This window comes from Paroedura picta, chromosome 15 (genome assembly GCF_049243985.1).
Source record: "Paroedura picta isolate Pp20150507F chromosome 15, Ppicta_v3.0, whole genome shotgun sequence".
Taxonomy (NCBI): domain Eukaryota; kingdom Metazoa; phylum Chordata; class Lepidosauria; order Squamata; family Gekkonidae; genus Paroedura; species Paroedura picta.
Genome location: NC_135383.1, coordinates 11128508 through 11145577, shown reverse-complemented (window position 1 = coordinate 11145577; position 17070 = coordinate 11128508). Strand labels below are relative to the sequence as shown.

Genomic DNA, 17070 nt, shown 5'->3' with positions numbered 1-17070 from the left:
CAAGATCCTGGGCTAGGAAGCCTGGTGGGCAGAGAAATCTCTTTGCCTGCAAGGTAGTACAGATCTCCCTGCTGTTTTAATCCCCCTGCCTTAAGACAATGCAGTCATGTTGCAAATTGGGAAGGTGCTGCAAAACACAAGGAGACTGATAATTTGTAAAAGGCGTGTTAAGAGAGATGCAAAGTGGGACACAAGGACTTAAAAAATTGGGTATCCTGCAAGATGAAAGTACGTCCCCACGCAAGAGGTTGGCAGTTCTTCCAAAGCAGGCCGTCTATTCCTTGCTGCCCAGAACCCGTCTGCGCAATTATGTCTGCATATTCTGTGCCACAAGCTGTAAAATCTCTCCCTCCCCAATTTTCTTGACAATGGGATGTCCCAGTCTCCTCTCGAACTGCCGATTGTCATTCAGGATGACAGCCTTCCCTCGGGTCTCTCTCTAGAGTTTAGGATCTAAAAGCAGCTCGCAACAGGGTGCTCAGAACTGCTTATTTGGCTAATAGTCCAGCTTTCCGAGTGAAGTCATTGGCCCAGAGCAGTCTCTCTTAACTATTACTATGCTGGAGTCCTTCCCCTTCCCAAAGCCCACTCTCCACCCTCAAAATCTGCAGGTATTTCTCAACCCAGAGGTATCAACCCTAGGGTCAATGATTAAGGGAGAAAGGGAAGTGAGTAAAGACTTCCAGCTTCCCAGGGAGACCCCAGGAATAACTTTGAATGATAAACACAATATTTTTTGTGAAAATAGACTTTAATGTAATAAATTAGGCTTTTTCAAAAATAAAAACAGAGTTCACCTGTTCCCCCACTCCCTCCCGCCTGGCAATGGCCCGGAGAAAAGGAACAAGAATGGCTCTCCCTCCCTACAAACATGCAGAGAGCACACCGGCGGCAAAGTGGGAGACAAACCGAAAACATTTTTTTAAGCCCCTCGGCCTTGAAAACAGACCTCTCCTCGGCACAAGAAAACCCACTCTCAGGCCAGGACACGGCTTGCCCAGGACTGTGGTTCACCAAACTCCGCCCGCCCCTCAGCTAAAAGCACTCAGCAGCTGGAGAAGTTAAGTAAGGCAGAGCCGAGGAGAAGACCCCCAAGGGCATTTGGGCTCGCCATAATCATTTGGCACATTGGTTGGTAGGTAGGGATGTGGGGCAACCCCCCCCTCCAAACTCCCCATGTACATAAGCTTGCATCATCAAAACCCTTCCTTCGTATCCTTGCGATTCTTTAGCTCTGTCTGGTGTGCGAGAAATTGCTCAGGAAATTCTGGTCGAAGGAGAATTGGGCAGCTAGCTTTCGTCTGGGTTCCGATCATCTCAGCATGCCACAGAGGGTATTTCTTTTCTCCTTCAAGCCAACCACAGGTTGTCTGGTCAGTGACAAACAGATGACCTGAGACGGCTTGAGCGAAAAGACGCTTTTATCTTTTCAGTGGAACTCAGGGAGGAAACGGAGCAAAAACCAAACCAAAAACTAAGCAATGTCACCTGTCCTCTTGGGCGTGGCATTTCTGAATGTTTCATCTGAGCTTCCATCTCCGAATCGACCTTGAATTTGTTGTGCATCTCCCCACCCCCAGCAACGGGGGCTGATAAGGACATACCCCATGCCACCACAAAATGCTCCGACTGGAACTGCCATGAAAACATGCCTAAGGCAAACCTGGATGTCTCCGGTTTCTGCTTCTTTGGAGGCATTCCAAAGGAAGTTAAAATAGGTCTGGAGATACTGAAATTTGCCAAGGTCAGTTTCCGCACATCCCTACCACTTGGTCAGCTTTCTATTTAACATCCTGCCAAGCGGGGTGGGGGGGGGAAGACCCTTACCACCTGCACCCCCTGATGTTCCTCCCAAATCTGTTCCTCCCAGATTTCCAGTCTGGTGTGGAAATGTGGCAAGACCGCGAGAACCGATTGTCTCCCAAGGCACCCTGTTAGCATTATCTCATTATCCGAAATAAACACTTAACAAATCACTATGTCGAAAAAAGACAACTTGGGTGAAGATGGTGATGCGAATCTCCTGTGCCCCGCAGAAGGTACTGCCAGCTAAAATGGGTTTCCCCAGTTTTCAGAAGAAGTTGCCAGTCCTTTCTCATGAGTGAAGGCAAAAGTATCCCTCCCCCCCTCCCCGCTTTCTACCGTTGGAGGATTCCCCCGCCCCCGAAGGCCTTCCCTGGACAAATCTGATTGTATCTTGCGAGTAGGAGGCAGTAAAGGAAATGGATCTTGAGTGCAAATGTTAGAGACTGGGGAGGGGTGCGTTTCTGAACCCCCCCCCCCTCAAGAACAGAGCAAAGGTGTAAGACTGGAGCTCCGATTTCCAATCAATGGGGAATTCTTCTTTTTTTCTCGTAGGATAATGAAGATGAGGAATATCCACTAAACTGCATCACAGCCAAAACCTCACGCTGGAGAACAGACACCATGGGTGGTATGTTCCTGCAGGAAATCTGGACCCCTTCCCAGTTGGAGCGCTCAACAGTTCCCACGGTCCCTCGAAACAAGACACTTTGAGGGTCCGGATAACGGCTCGGAGAGCCCGGCACATCTGCATTCCTCTAGGCTGCCCAAGCACTGCTGTCTGTCCTTCTTATCGGCGTCCTTAAGAAGAAGCACCTCGTCTTCTTCCCCAAAGGGCTTGGGGGGTCGTGGGGTCGTGAGAGGCAGTGGGACGCCAGGCAGTGGGGCTTGGCACCTTCCAGGCCAAAGATGGAGCTGATCTCCACAACCTAGCAGATGCCACTGGAGACAGAAAAGAAAGCACAGGTGAGCCTCAACATATTTACAGTGGCAGAACGTATCTTTAGATCCATTTCGGAATTAGCCCCTGAGGTGGACCTACCCGCCGAGATTTGATAGAATCATAGAACCATAGCGTTGGAAGGGGCCATGCAGGCCATCTAGTCCAACCCCCTGCTCAATGCAGGATCAGCCCAAAGCATCCTGAAGCATCCAAGAAAAGTGTGTATCCAACCTTTGCTTGAAGACTGCCAGTGAGGGGGAGCTCACCACCTCCTTAGGCAGCCCATTCCACTGCTGAACTACTCTGACTGTGAAATTTTTCCCCCTGATATCTAGCATATATCGTTGTACTTGTAGTTTAAACCCATTACTGCGTGTCCTTTCCTCTGCAGCCAATGTTACAGCAGCTCCAGCCCTGTTCAGGCGTTATGCTGTACATGCATAAAAGGACTCTCTTTGCACTTACAGGTATAATATGGGAATGAGCGTACCTGGGAATGGTACTTCTCTTGCAACACAAGCAGCCGTGATACGGGAAAGTCCGTACCCAGTTTCCTCATCACCTGCAGGGCAATTCTTAGATAGATTGTGGTTGTTGGAATGGACCTACATGCCATGTTCAACAGGGAAAGCTCACAGTCCGCTGGCCCTTGGAGATATCAGTGAGGCTGGCCACAAAAGAAAGCCAAGTGTGGGTTCCGTGAGCCACCAAAGCCGATGGCGAGCCGTTCTCAAATCTGCATACACCAGGTGTCTGTTGGAAACCTACACAAGGGACCTGTGGACTTTGCCATGTGTAATTTGGCCCTTTCCGCAAGCTGGCAGGCTTCTGATACCTCACCAGGCAGGCGAAGCATTGCAGAATGATCTCAGGGATCCCAGCCCTTTTGGGAGCAGTCAGCCATCAGAGTGAATGGCGCTGGCCTTTTAGCCCATGTTCAATCCAAAAGACGGCCGTTCACAAGGAAACATACGTGGTTTCTCTCCGTCTGCCTTGCTCTCTCCCTCTCCGGACGTCTGCCATGCCTCGGTCACTGGACTCTTCTTTTCCTTGTTCTCTGAACAGCATCGGCAGGCAAAAATAGAGAATGACGGAAGACTTCAATAGGCTACCACTCTCGGACATGAAAAGGATGCCAAACACTAGCTGCCTTCCTGGCGTTCCTTTGTTTCCTTCTCATTGCCTGGATTTTGAGAACCCATCTTGAGAAGCAGGGCCAGTTCCAGATCTGTGTGCGTGTGTGTCTGGGGGTGTGTGTGTCATGGCAGGGGTCCCTGGGCAGAGAGTGGCCTCTTGTATACCCTCTTCCAGCCACCCTCTTCTTGCCCACCTAAAAGAAGAGTTGGTTTTTGTACCCTGTTTTTCTCTACCCATTAAAGCCTCAAAGTAGCTGGCCTGCATCTACTCTTTTCCCGCCCCACAACAAACAAACAGGCTTTTTTGGAAATGCAAAAGCGCCCCATGGGTGTGGTCTTTGGAAGACACTTTGGTGTCTCACTGGAGAAGTAAGTCCCTCCTTGCTGTGGCCAATCTGACTGCCTGTATTTTGTCCTTCTCCCCGAGAAGTTGTTCAGCTCAAGGAAGGCTTAATTGATGGTTGCACAACCATCATGCAAAACTGAATTATTCAAAAGAGATTTTCCTGCACAGGTAACAGGGTTGCACTGTACAAAATGGTTCCCAAACTGACTTGGATTACGGGCTGTGGCCTATGTTGCTGTCTATAGCTTATTGTGAGTAGGATCCTATTTATGGAATTTCTGTATTGCTTAACATGCCTGGTGGATGCTTCTGTCGTGATTCAGTTCTTTCTGGTGGTTCCAGTTTGGTGTAGTGGTTACGAGCGTGGACTTCTAATCTGGTGAGCAAGGTTCCATTCTGCACTCCCCCACATGCAGCCAGCTCGGTGACCTTGGGCTCGCCACAGCACTGATAAAGCTGTTTGGACCGAGCAGTAATATCAGGGCTCTCTCAGCCTCACCTCCCTCACAGGGTGTCTGTTGTGGGGAGAGGAAAGGGAAGGCGACTGTAAGCCGCTTTGAGATTCCTTCAGGTAGAGATAAGCAGTATATAAGAACCAACTCTTCTTCTTCTAATGCACTGGTTATAGAATGTGTCATTGTATCCATTGCACTGAGTCGCTATGTGCAATCTGCCTTGAGTCCTTGTAAGACAGATGTGCTATAAGTAATGCACATAAATAAATACAAGGTCAGCTGCCCAGTTCTGGACAGTTGATGGAGAGAGGTTTGCTTAGCACCCACCTCCCTGTGGTTGGGGATCCTCCCATCCGCAGCCCAAGCTCACATGCAGGGGGGCGACTTACCTGCCTCCCAAGTCTTGGCTCCCCAGGCAGCACACCATCGGATGGTACGGCTTCCAGAAAGTTGGACGGCACCAGTCCCTTCCGCCCGTTCACCTCCCCCTGAAAACAAATAAGGGCGGAGATGGTTGCCAGATTTGACTCAAAAATATCCCCGTTTTGGTTCTGTTTCTCCCTGGCCTTTATTTTTTTAGTCTGAACTCAAAAATACAGTTTGAGTCCAGTGTTGGCTTTTAAGACCCACAAAGTTTATTTCTGGGTAGACGCTTTCCTGGGCATGCCCACGTCTTCAGAATTAAATGTGGCTGGTCTTAAAGGTGCCCACCTGTATTGGGATCATTGGTACCTCTGAATGTTTCAGCCCCCTGAACTGCTGGGGGAAGGAGGGAAGTGGGCGGGATAGGAACTGGGTTTTATTGATTGTCTCGTTGCTAGAACTGGTTCTTGGGCTCATACGCAATTGAGGGTTTTAATGTTTTTTATTGTAACCCGCTGCGGGACACTGCACAACAGTAGTGGGTAATAAGTCCAAGTGATGGATGGATGGATGGATGGATGGATGGATGGATGGATGGATGGATGGATGGAAGGATGGATGGATGGAAGGATGGAAAGATGGATGGATGGATGGATGGATGGATGGATGGATGGATGGATGGATGGATGGATGGATGGATGGAAGGATGGATGGATGGATGGAAGGATGGAAGGATGGATTGATGGATGGATGGATGGATGGATGGAAGGAAGGAAGGAAGGAAGGAAGGAAGGAAGGAAGGAAGGAAGGAAGGAAGGAAGGATGGATGGATGGAAGGATGGATGGATGGATGGATGGATGGAAGGATGGATGGATGGATGCATATTAGCAAATGCAGGCAGGCAAATGACAGGGACTGGCCATGGCATTCATGCTGTGCTTGGAAACTTTCCCATGACTGATGATACCGAACTGGAAGAACCTGGTCAAACTCACTGGAGGTAGAGATTTGTACTATGCCTTGTCTAGGAACCTTGTGGATAGGTGAGCTATCGCAAGAAGCCACCTCTGAGGTCCTCTGAGCTTCCCAGGCTGAGAAAAGGCTTTTCTCTTATCAACTTGCAAGTGAGGTCTTGCAAGAGGAGGCCTTTGGACAGGACCGATTCAGTTTTGTAGGCCTCATTTTAATGCGGTTCCAGACAGGTTCAGCTCTGTTGCAAAGTGACTTGCTATGATCGGGCTGTTGCTGTTTTTGAAAAGCTTGGGCTAGCTTGTGGTCACTTTGTACAAGGAAACTCTTGACAAAGGAGATTTAAAACAGGGAGCGAGAGGAGAAATCAGACCTGCTGTTGGGTGTTGCCTTTTTAAAAGGGGCGAAACTTGACAGCCCAATCGTTATATAATAATATATCTATTTATTATAGCCTGCCCTTCCCAGTTGGCTTGGGGCAGGCAACAGCAAAATAAGGCATACAAATAATATACTTTATATAATGAAACAATCAATCAATAAATGTTAAAATTTTGTATTAAAAGCTGCTTCCTTAAAAGCTTACTGAGGTGGGTGGCTAATTTATAGAGTGGATCAAAATTTTGTGAATGGGGTTCTTAGGCAGGGACACCATAGGCCTGCTGGGAGAGCTTTGTTTTACAGCCCCTCTGGAACTATTGGTCACAGTGGGTTCTGATCTCACCAGGGAGAGATCCCCATATAATTGTGATCCTTTAATTTATCAATGCCTGAATGGTTTGGATCCAGAGGTATAGCGACCGATTTCACTCCTACATCCAGTTAGAAAATCTGGACGGAACTAATTTTTAAGCGCTTTGCCTAAAGAGAGTTTACCCACATTTATCTGTTAAAGACTGTTTATCAACCGTTTAAATCTGATAATGCAAATGAGTAAGTTACGAGTTCGGTTCCGTGAATTATAACCAGCAAACCAGACCAAAACCCTGCAAAGATCTTTATCTTTTCTTGAGAAAAAGTTACTTCTCATTATTATGCAAGACAGTAAGAAGTACAGATATGCCAACCCTCCAATTACTGTGAAAGCTCCTAACATTGCTTAATTATACTTCAGTGAGCAACATTTTTAAAAGCTCCCCAAGGTTTCAGGTTTTGGTCTTTGAAGAATTACCAAAAAGCCCCAGTTACACACCCAGAAATCTCCCCGAATCTTTTCCCGGGACTTCTGCCCAGAGAAATCTGATTATCACGGCTGTGCATATTTTTAGAAAATATCCATCTTATCTTTTCCTACATCTGTTCTAACATAATCACATCATTACTAGCAGCAGGTTTGTTACTAATCAAAACAAGTGCAAATAAATCGATCGGCAAAGACACATGAATTACATCTGATACAGCCAGATAAGAAAGCTAGTCTCAGTTCCTAACCTCTATTAAGAGGCAATCAGTCTAAGTTTTCTGTAGCCATTTCCATCGACTGCCAACAAGTAAAGTAACTTTAAGCAAACAGAATTCACTTGACAGTTGAAGACTCTCGGTTCACGTGGAAGATCAACAGGAAAAGGAGGGTGAAGTAAGAGCGACTGTTTTCCAAGGGAAGTTCGGTACTTACAAAATAGAACCCGTCGTCGTCCATGGAACCGACTACGGTCACGATGTCCCCGGCGCAAAATTTTAGCTCAGCCTAGAAAGAAATCAGACCAGCAACACGGCAGTTCAGCAGACAGTCGCTCTGGCCCATGCCAAGCATACTCTATGTTGCCCAGTTAGCTCAGGCAAGCCCGAATCCATCAGATCCCAGAAGCTAAGCAGGGTTGTTCCTGGACAGTATTTGGATGGGAGACATCCAAGGATTTGGGTGGTAGTTCCTCCAAGGAACACTAGGGGGCATGGCGTGGGGGCAGGTAATTGCAAACCAGCTCCAAATTGCACGCCAGCAAATGTTCCCTGCCTGGCAATCCTAGGATTTCCTGGGCTACCTAACACATAACAATAAATAGGAATAAATAAATCCATAATCAATTTCTAGGACAAGAGCCGCTGCACGCTGACACTGCACGCTTGACTTAATTTGGACCCCGTTTAGCACCCTTGTTTCTCACCATCCCCGCTTCCAGGGTGCCGTTTCCCCACCACCACCTTACTCCTGAAGCTTCCTCTTACGCCTTAGTCACCTGACTGAAGGCGCCCTAGCCAAGACTCGATGGAATGGCGTCACGATGCAACGCACCCAGTCAGAATTGACCGTGGGATGACATCACTGGCAGCAAGCGTCCTCAATAGAAACAAACGAGCAGACACTTTGGTCAAGGGAACGGTTGCTCAAAAGCCAGCAAAAAGTAAGGCGTTTTTCAGCCCTGCCCAAAGTATTTGCAAGGAAAAAAACAGCCCCGAGAGGAGTTTCAGTTTGTCCTAAGTTAAATGCAGGTAGACAGGAGAAGAGAGAGGATGGTTTCTGAGACATGCTATTAAGGGCCCTAAAATGCTAATGAAGGGCAATGCGTATAAGTACAAATGTACTGTCTATCCAGAACTGGCTTTGGTGACCTTGGGCTAGTCACAGTTCTCTTAGAGCTTTTCTCACAGTTCTCTTAGAGCTCTCTCAGCTTCACTTAACTCACAGGGTGTCTGTTGTGGTGAAAGGAAGGGAAAGGTATCCAAGTCACTTTGGGATTCTTCAGGTAGTGAAAAGCTGGGTATAAGAAACCAGCTTCTCCTACTCCTATAAATATTATGTGAACAGCGATCTTCACTCACCTCCGTGTCCACATTGGGAGAACTCTCCTTGGGATTGTAGTCAAAGATGGCCACCATCGCTCTCGGGGCGGCATCCTCAGAGCTGAGATCTTGGCCTTTGAGCATTCCTGCCAGGGAAAAAGAAAAGTGCAGCTGTATCCAGAATGGGTGCTTCCATTCGCAGCATGAGAGTCAAAACCACAGGTTGCAATGGAGCAAAATTCAGGGAGAGCTACAGCTCAATCACATGTGATTTAAATCTAGTGTGAAGGTACTGGGGGGATGCAGCCCAAGGACACAGAACCAGGGGTGTGGCTGGACACCAAGCCAGCCTCTAGCGGAGACCCACATAAATTTCCTGGTTAATCTGGCGGGCTGCTCTTGTCCGGGACTGGGCCAGGTTACTCTTCCACTCTGGAGCAGGTGAATTGGGAGATCAGTGAGTTGTGGGGGGAGACAGTGCTTCCTCCTCATTTTGACAAGCAGAGTAGGACAAGGGTCCTCAATGCGGAGCCCCCTGGGCACCTAGGGGCCACCAACACCTTTCCTGGTTCTCACTGAGTTTTTTTTTTAAATGAATGGGGCTTCTGTCCAGTGGATCTTCACTGTGTGACTGAACGTAAGCGGCAGCAGCTGTTATGTGGCTGGCTCCGCCTCCCGGAGCAGCCATCTTGTGGCTGTGCACACACCACCACGTCAAAATTCCAAGGGCGACACAGCCTGAAAGAGGCTGGGGATCCCTGGAGTGCGATATTCCTCTTGCACAGAAGTTCGGTTTGTGGAGGCGCAATCTAGTGTCAACATGCCAACCTGCACCAGCCAAATGCTCGGGAATCCGAAAACGAAAGAAGGGAAGCCATTCTCACCCACACGAGGGCTCTCTCCTTCCTGCTTGTCCCGTTCCACTGTGCAAGAAAAGATATGGAGGTTTTTTAAAGCAACTTAGCCAGAGAATTATACCCCGCTTTTCTCCCCGGTGGGCACCAACCGTAGCTGCCGATAGCATTCATGCCATGCCTGCTGTTAGGCAGAGAAAACGGGGCTGGCCCAAGGACACCCAGCATGATTTCATGGCAGAGTGGGGATTTGAACCTGGGTCTCTAGATCCTAGTCTGACACTCTAACCAAACTTTCTCAATCAGGGTTTTGTGAAACCCTGGGGTTTCTGGGTGGCCCTGGAAAGAGTTTCCCAAATGAGTGGGAGATAGTTGATTTTTTAAAAAATTGTTAAACATTTATTGGGTGATATGACCATATAGAGTCATGTAGGCCCATTTCACCCCCCAAAATGGCCAGTGATGGGCCTGGGGGGGTGGGTGGGAAGGGGAGGGGCCCCGGGTGGGCGTGTCCACAGCTCTGCTTCCCAACCACGTTCTGCACCATCACACCACCTCTGGTGTTTCTCAAAGCCTGGGGAGGGTTTCAGGGGCTTTTCAACAGTAAAAAAAAGTTGAGAAAGGCCGCTCTAACCACAAGACCATACGGGCCAGTATTTTTAACCCTGCCTTTCTGCCCACACACAGGACTTCTTCTTTCTCCGCAGCTGGAAAGCAGAGATAATGCAATAAGACGGGAAAAACACACACACAGAAAACAGGAGAAACTCCTGAAAAAGAAGCAGCCAGAGCTGGTGTGTCTAAAGGGGTAGTCAAAACTGCGGCCCTCCAGATGGCAGGGGCTCATGGGAATTGTAGTCCATGGACATCTGGAGGGCCGCAGTTTGACTACCCCTGGTCTAAACAATCAGCTATGAAGCAGACAGATCCCTGCTTTATCTTCCTGTCCGTGAAAGCTGTTGGGGTGTCTGGGGTGATCTGCATGCTCAGGAGATGTTCTGCCACTCCATGGCTCTTCCTTACCCTTTTTATTCTCCAAACAATCCTAGGAGGTCAATGAGGCTGAGAGAATGCCCTTGGACCAAAGTCACCCCCAAGGCTCACGGCAGAGTGGGAACATAAATGTCGGTCTGTCTGATTTTAGTCCGGTGCTCTTTCCACTACAGCAGGGGTAGTCAACCTGTGGTCCTCCAGATGTCCATGGACTACAATTCCCATGAGCCCCTGCCAGCAAACGCTGGCAGGGGTTCATGGGAACTGTAGTCCATGGACATCTGGAGGACCAGAGGTTGACTACCCCTGGACTACACCATACCAACCCTCCAATTGACACGGGCCTGAATTGTACGTTTTAAAGACCAATTTCCATCTCATGTCGTCTGGCCCTAAACGACTGACAAGAATTGACCATCTGTTGCCATCACAGACCTTTCTTGGACCGCTGGGGCTTCGGAGGACAGACCGCCGTTCTCTGGGGAGGAGGAGAGTTTGCACTTTCCCCTGAAACAGGGAATCAAAAGGTAAATGACAAATGGACCATGTAACAGAAGCTGGGGGGGGGGGGAGGAGAATTTATCGATTCATTTCAACATAATGGCAAAGAATTTATTTTTTTAAATGTAGCATAGTGGGCTGCCTGGGTTCCACCTAGATAGAAATGCCGGGTAGAACTATTTGAAAGAGTGGAAAACGGCAAAAGGTTTAAAACAGAAGAGATTCTAGAGGCGAGTTCTCGCCCTATTTCGCAGATGACAGGCAGATAGCATTACCCAAACTGTAATTCCTCTCTCTCCCCCCCCCCCAAAAAAAAAAAAATCCTAGGAATTTTAGTCTAATGCCAAGAGACCATGGGAACAACTAAATAGGCAACATGGGAACATGGCGCAGGGACTAGGTAAGGCAGGGGTAGTCAACCTGTGGTCCTCCAGGTGTCCATGGACTACAATTCCCATGAGCCCCTGCCAACACTGGCAGGGGCTCATGGGAATTGTAGTCCATGGACAATTGGAGCAGTGGTCCCCAACCTTTATTAGGCTGGGGACCGGCAGGGCATCGGGCCGCACCCGCGGGGACCACACCCGCGCGGGCCACGCCCACGCTTCTGGCTGCGCCCGCGGGCCGCACCCGCGCATCGGGCCGCGCCCGCGAGCCGTGCCCGCGCATCGAGCCGCGCCCGGCCGCGCCTGCGAGCCGCGCCCGCGGAACGGGCCGCGCCCGCGGATCGGGCCGCACCCGCGGGCCGCGCGGGCACGGCCTGCATGGGCGCAGCCCGGCCCTGATTCCCTCTTCCCGCCCTCCCGCAGTAAGTAGCTTCCCGGGCCGCAAGCTTGCGACCTGGGAAGTTTTTTACTGCGGAGGGGGCAGGGAGAGGGAGCTGCGGCCTGGCGCCATGGCCTTCGCGGCCCGGCGCCGGGCCGCGGCCCGCAGGTTGGGGACCACTGAATTGGAGGACCACAGGTTTGACTACCCCTGCCCTACGGGACTGTCAAAAATCACCGGGGAAATTGACAGCCAAGGGGCCATATCCTCTCTGAAGAGCCCTCTGTTGCAGTTTTCCTAGGCTGCTGGGGGAGTGAGGGTACCAAAGCAGGAAGTCTGGGGCTTTTTTAACGTCAACCCTGAGCGGAGAAAGGAAGCCAGAGAGCGCACCTAGCCTTTCCACCAGCATGCTGGCAGGAATGTGACCGTCCTGTAACAGCTGCTTCTTGGATGCCTCGCTGTCCACCTGGACCTCGGAGACCATGTTGCACGGGATGTACCCCACTCTCCCGGCGCACTCCCCTCTGTAGAAGCCATCCGGATCCTTGTGGCCATAGACCTGTAGGAGGAGACCAATACGAGGGTTTTATTTAAGAGCGTTGACAGTGACTCAGCTCTGCCTGCCACAGAGCACACGCGTGCTCCTTGCGGTCCGATATCACCGCCGGATGAAGACATTAGGCGGAACTTGTTTACGAATAAAACTGTTTTGCAGAAGTGAGGCTGGGTTGGGCAGAGACGGCCGCAAGCCGCGATCTTCCTCAAGGTCATTGGGGTTATAGAGGCAGCTCAACGAAAAGGGCAGCCCAGCGTGCAGCGCGTGTGCGCGCAGAAAGGCAAATTCTGTGCTAGGGATCGATGGGAAAGCGGACCCAAAACAAAACACATATCATAAAACCCTTGCATGTGACCACATTGAATGCACTGTGCACTGTGCTTTCCCACCCTGAGTTCTTTCCGCAGCTTAGGTTCTTAAGAGCATCCTTTCCCCTCCTTCCCTGTGCGGAAACTCTTGCAATGCACAGTGCTATAAAATCAGAATCAGGTAGCACCTTTAAGACCAACAAAGATTTATTCAGGGTGTGAGCTTTCAAGTGCAAGCACTCATGCCCTGAATAAATCTTTGTTGGTCTCAAAGGTGCTACTGGACTCTTGCTTTTATTGTGCTACTTCAGACCAACACGGCTACCAATAAACAAACAAACAAACAATCAAACAAACAAACAAGTAATGCACAGTACTGTGGTCATTGCTTTCATGGTTTTTCTTTTATGTTTATCCCGTGAAACAGACAAACAAACCCAAGGCAGCAATGTCTGGCAAACAATATTGTGAGTCAAAGCGCAGGGGGAGGGGGGGGGAACACTGCGGTTGAGATGCTGAACTGCAGCTAGAATGTGGTGTGGAAAAGTGACTGGCCACATACCTTGAAAAAAAGTGGTTTGGGTAGGAATAGAGAAGGTGAAGAAAAAGGCAACAAAGGGGTTGCAGAACCTTCCGCCCAAGGAAAAGTTAGAATCGGTGGTTTTTTGCAGTTTTTGCAGGGAATAACCACCATGAGAGATTGCTCCAGTTCATTACCAGGTGCATAATTTCTCTCTTTCGCACAATATTAGAACTTGGGATCACTTGGTGGAAGGGATGGAGGGTGCTTTCAGGACAGACATAAGGGCATACTTCTAGACCAGTATCACGAAGTATCAAGATATGATTGTAAACAATGATAAGATACCACCCCCTTAAAAGTTCAGCAGTGGAATAGGCTGCCTAAGGAGGTGGTGGGCTCCCCCTCACTGGCAGTCTTCAAGCAAAGGTTGGATACACACTTTTCTTGGATGCTTTAGGATGCCTTGGGCTGATCCTGCGTTGAGCAGGGGGTTGGACTAGATGGCCTGTATGGCCCCTTCCAACTCTATGATTCTGTGAAAACAACAACCTTATTTCAATGAATGAACACGTCTTTTTGTGCAGCTTTCTACCTCTGAAACCAGAGTCCATCGTTCGGAACCCCAACATCTAAGGAGAATCTTGGAAATAGCCTTAACACACTGCTGTCGAAAAGGATAAAATGGGGGCTGAAATGGAAACAGTAAAAGGGCCGGAGGTTTCCTCCTAGCTCTGTCCTTGCCTTTAGAATCTGTCCCTCCTGGAACGGCAGCTCCTCTTCAGCCGCATCCCGATTAGGAGACATCGAAACCGGGTCGTAGTCAAAGAGGGCGACAAAGAGCCTCACGGAGCCCCCGTCATCTGTGGTTTCAGAGGGGGGAGTCCTCCAGGAGCCTGCTGGCAAGCCGAAAGGAGATGTGATTCGCCCATGCGGTCCCTTCCAACTCTATTATTCTATGATTCTATAATTCTACATGTGGCCCATTCTGCACACATAGGAAAATGCACTTTCAATGTGCTTTGGCAGCTGGATTTCTCCGTGCAGAACAGGAAAATCTACTTCTGAAGTGCTTTGAAAGTGCATTATATATTGTGTGCAGAATAGGCCCAGCTGGAGATCAGTGGTGATCCCAGAAGATCTCCAGCCATCACGCAGAAGTTGGCACCCCTAACCCCAGTCCACACGATCAGGCAATTCTGCCTGTGGCAAAAATGTGCATGGTCTTTTCGACGACAACTCCCCTATTCTAGAAGCTGCAGTTGACTCACCAGAACGAGCTGTGAGAGATGCCACTTCATGCCTTTTCCTCTGGGGCCTTCTGCCTCTTCTGGTCGAGTCCTGCCAGGATACGCAGTTTGGTGACCCGGGATCCCCGTTACCTGCCACCTGAAACAGACACCTTGGCAGGATTACTCCCAAGGAAACCTCCTCCGCACTTTGTCCTTCAAAATTCTCGCTACCTCTCACAGCAATCACACAAAATGCAAAGCAATACAAAGCAGTATTCCTCTTCTGGAACCTTCTGGAAGATGGCTTCTACAAATGGTGGGCCACCCAAGCTTCTTTCTCCCCACTTGACCTACAGGCACTGTTGGCACATAAATTGGCACATAAATTGACAACTGACAATTTAAGAAACCACATCTGTGTGATTCAGGTCAGACTTTGAAGCCTATTTCTATTTCTTTCTTTCTTTCTTTCTTTCTTTCTTTCTTTCTTTCTTTCTTTCTTTCTTTCTTTCTTTCTTTCTTTCTTTCTTTCTTTCTTTCTTTCAAGAAGCTCAATTGTCAAAGTGAACATTTAAAAAACTGGGAACATTTAAAAAAACCCATCCTTTCTGAGCCTACAAGCAGTTTTGCAATCCTGACCCAAAATGGCTGCCGCAGGAGGCGGAGGCTGCGACAAAATGGTTGCCCCAGCTAACCTTCAATCACACAGTGAAGATCCTTGTGCTGGCAGCTGCAGCCAATCAAAAGCTCCGCTTGGCAAAAGCCCCAGCTGGCCCCACCCACTTTCAGAAAGCACTAGGGTGCCCGAGGGTAACCAAATTGGGACCCCCATCTTAGATCAGTATTTGGTAACATTTGAAAGTCATTTATAAAGCGGAAACCAACACTTGGATTTGCAAAATGGTTGTTGATCATCGTTCTCTCTTGGAGTCGTATGGTTGGGTAGGATATAGATTTGATACTGCCGCCAGCATTTTGTATTTTTAGGTGGGTTTTATGTTTTGACTGTAAACCACCACCAGGAGCAGTAGCCAACAAACGCAAATCTAAATAAAAATAAATGTTTCGTCAAATATGGCACCTTAACTGACTGCGCTTGGTATAAAAATAATAAAACATATAATTTATTTTTTTTAAAGAATTTTTCTGAAGGTTAATCAGAAACGAGGAATACTGCGTTGGACCTGCCGGCCAGCTGCGTCAGATTGAGAGAGACCCCTGGAGCGAAGCACAAGAAAAGCCACACAGAAAAAGCATCACGGATGTACCACAAAGCCCTGCGGAGAGAAATGGACACCTGATTTTGTTAAGCACGGAACACATTAAGCCAAACGCAGGCAAGCTGGGGGCAAGGTGGGGGGAGGAAGCACAGTCGGAACCATGGCCAGCGGTGATGACAACACCAGCGGATGAAGGGAGCGTCTCACGGACCCGTGTTTGTGCTGACACGTACGGCCCCCCCTTCCAGTGGCGCTCGGGCACGGCTCTCCAGAGAGAAGGGTTTCGCTCCAGGCTCCGGCTCCGTTCCTCTGAGCCGAACGAGGCCCTCTTCCCCCAGTAGCGGTGCCCAGGGGAGCGGGTCGGGGAGCCGATCCACTCTATGCTCTCGTCCTCCCAGCTGCTGCTTCTCTTCAGCTCTCTTGGGCCGCTGGACCGGATGGACTCCGACTGACTGGAGCAGTCGCTCCAGCCGTCCTCACAGTCCGTGGGAGACCCGTCGGCCCGCCCGTCCGAACTCAGCTGGCTCACCGGGGTGGAAGTCATGGTCAGCTCTTGGTCGTCTTCGGAGTCGTATTCGATGTCGATTTCCAAACTTTCCGGACTGACGCAGGGGGGTAGGCCGCCTTCCCCTGGTAGACGGGCCACCGTCCTCTTTGTAGACAATTCGTAGGTCTTTGGCCTGGCCCAGTTGTATAGATCTGACGCCTCCTCCAGACCCAGGCTGGTTATCACGTCCAAATTCTCCTTCAGGCTCTGGGTGCGGTACAGGCCGCCTCCCCCAGTCTGGTGTGGACTGCCCAGCAAGGAGTATCCGCGCTCTCGGACATCTCCCTTTCTGTTTCGGTTTGCGGGGCCTTGGCTGTGGGACTTCTCTTTATATCGACTAGGCCTCTTGTACTGGGAGGTCCTTCCCGTCCCAGTAGACCTCAGTCTCTTCTCTTGACTCTCCCAATTCCACCGGCTTGATATTTCGGGGCAAACCGGGGCTTCGTTAACGACCTCTTCTTTACCGTTATCTTCTCCTCTGAGTTTCTGAGCCAGGTCTCTTTCCAGCACAATCCGGTCTGGGAGTGCCTGGTTTCTTTTGGGCAAGCACCCCTGTAGGGCGCTCACAGGAGGAAGAGGCTTCGTCCTTCTGGTATCGTGTGGGAGGCAACCCACGGCCTTCTCCGGAGGGGGCGAGAGATTCTTCCTCGGTGCATGCTCCCAGTCGTCCTCCTCCTCTTCTTCGGTCACTTCCGGGATGCTGAAAAGGGCTTTGCTGCATTTCTTTTGCAACGGCATCTCCAGGATCCGTTCCAGGATCTCCTCGTCGCTATCGGTGTCGCCCGCGTCCAGCTGCGTTCCAGCCCCAGAGACCAGGCACGCAAGGAAGAAGCAGAG

At 49.8% G+C, this 17070-nt stretch overlaps 1 protein-coding gene across 11 annotated transcripts in view; it reads right to left on the bottom strand.

The window, feature by feature from the left end:
• Positions 1-743: 743 nt before the first annotated feature.
• TSPOAP1 (TSPO associated protein 1) overlaps positions 744-17070 on the bottom strand; it is a 50248-nt gene continuing 33921 nt past the window's right edge. For 5 of the 11 annotated variants that reach the window (XM_077311446.1, XM_077311448.1, XM_077311449.1 and 2 more), the window contains 10 exons: positions 15898-17025; positions 14506-14623; positions 13979-14133; positions 12241-12409; positions 11020-11091; positions 9622-9660; positions 8777-8883; positions 7632-7703; positions 5073-5171; positions 744-2745 (listed from right to left, as the gene is read on the bottom strand). In XM_077311446.1, the coding sequence (XP_077167561.1) occupies positions 2479-2745; positions 5073-5171; positions 7632-7703; positions 8777-8883; positions 9622-9660; positions 11020-11091; positions 12241-12409; positions 13979-14133; positions 14506-14623; positions 15898-17025 (2226 nt within the window). In that variant the 3' untranslated portion in view covers positions 744-2478. Of the gene's footprint in view, positions 2746-3719; positions 3804-5072; positions 5172-7631; positions 7704-8776; positions 8884-9621; positions 9661-11019; positions 11092-12240; positions 12410-13978; positions 14134-14505; positions 14624-15897; positions 17026-17070 lie in introns of all 11 variants that reach the window. The other 6 variants (XR_013226750.1, XM_077311447.1, XM_077311450.1 and 3 more) reach the window with 6 other exon arrangements.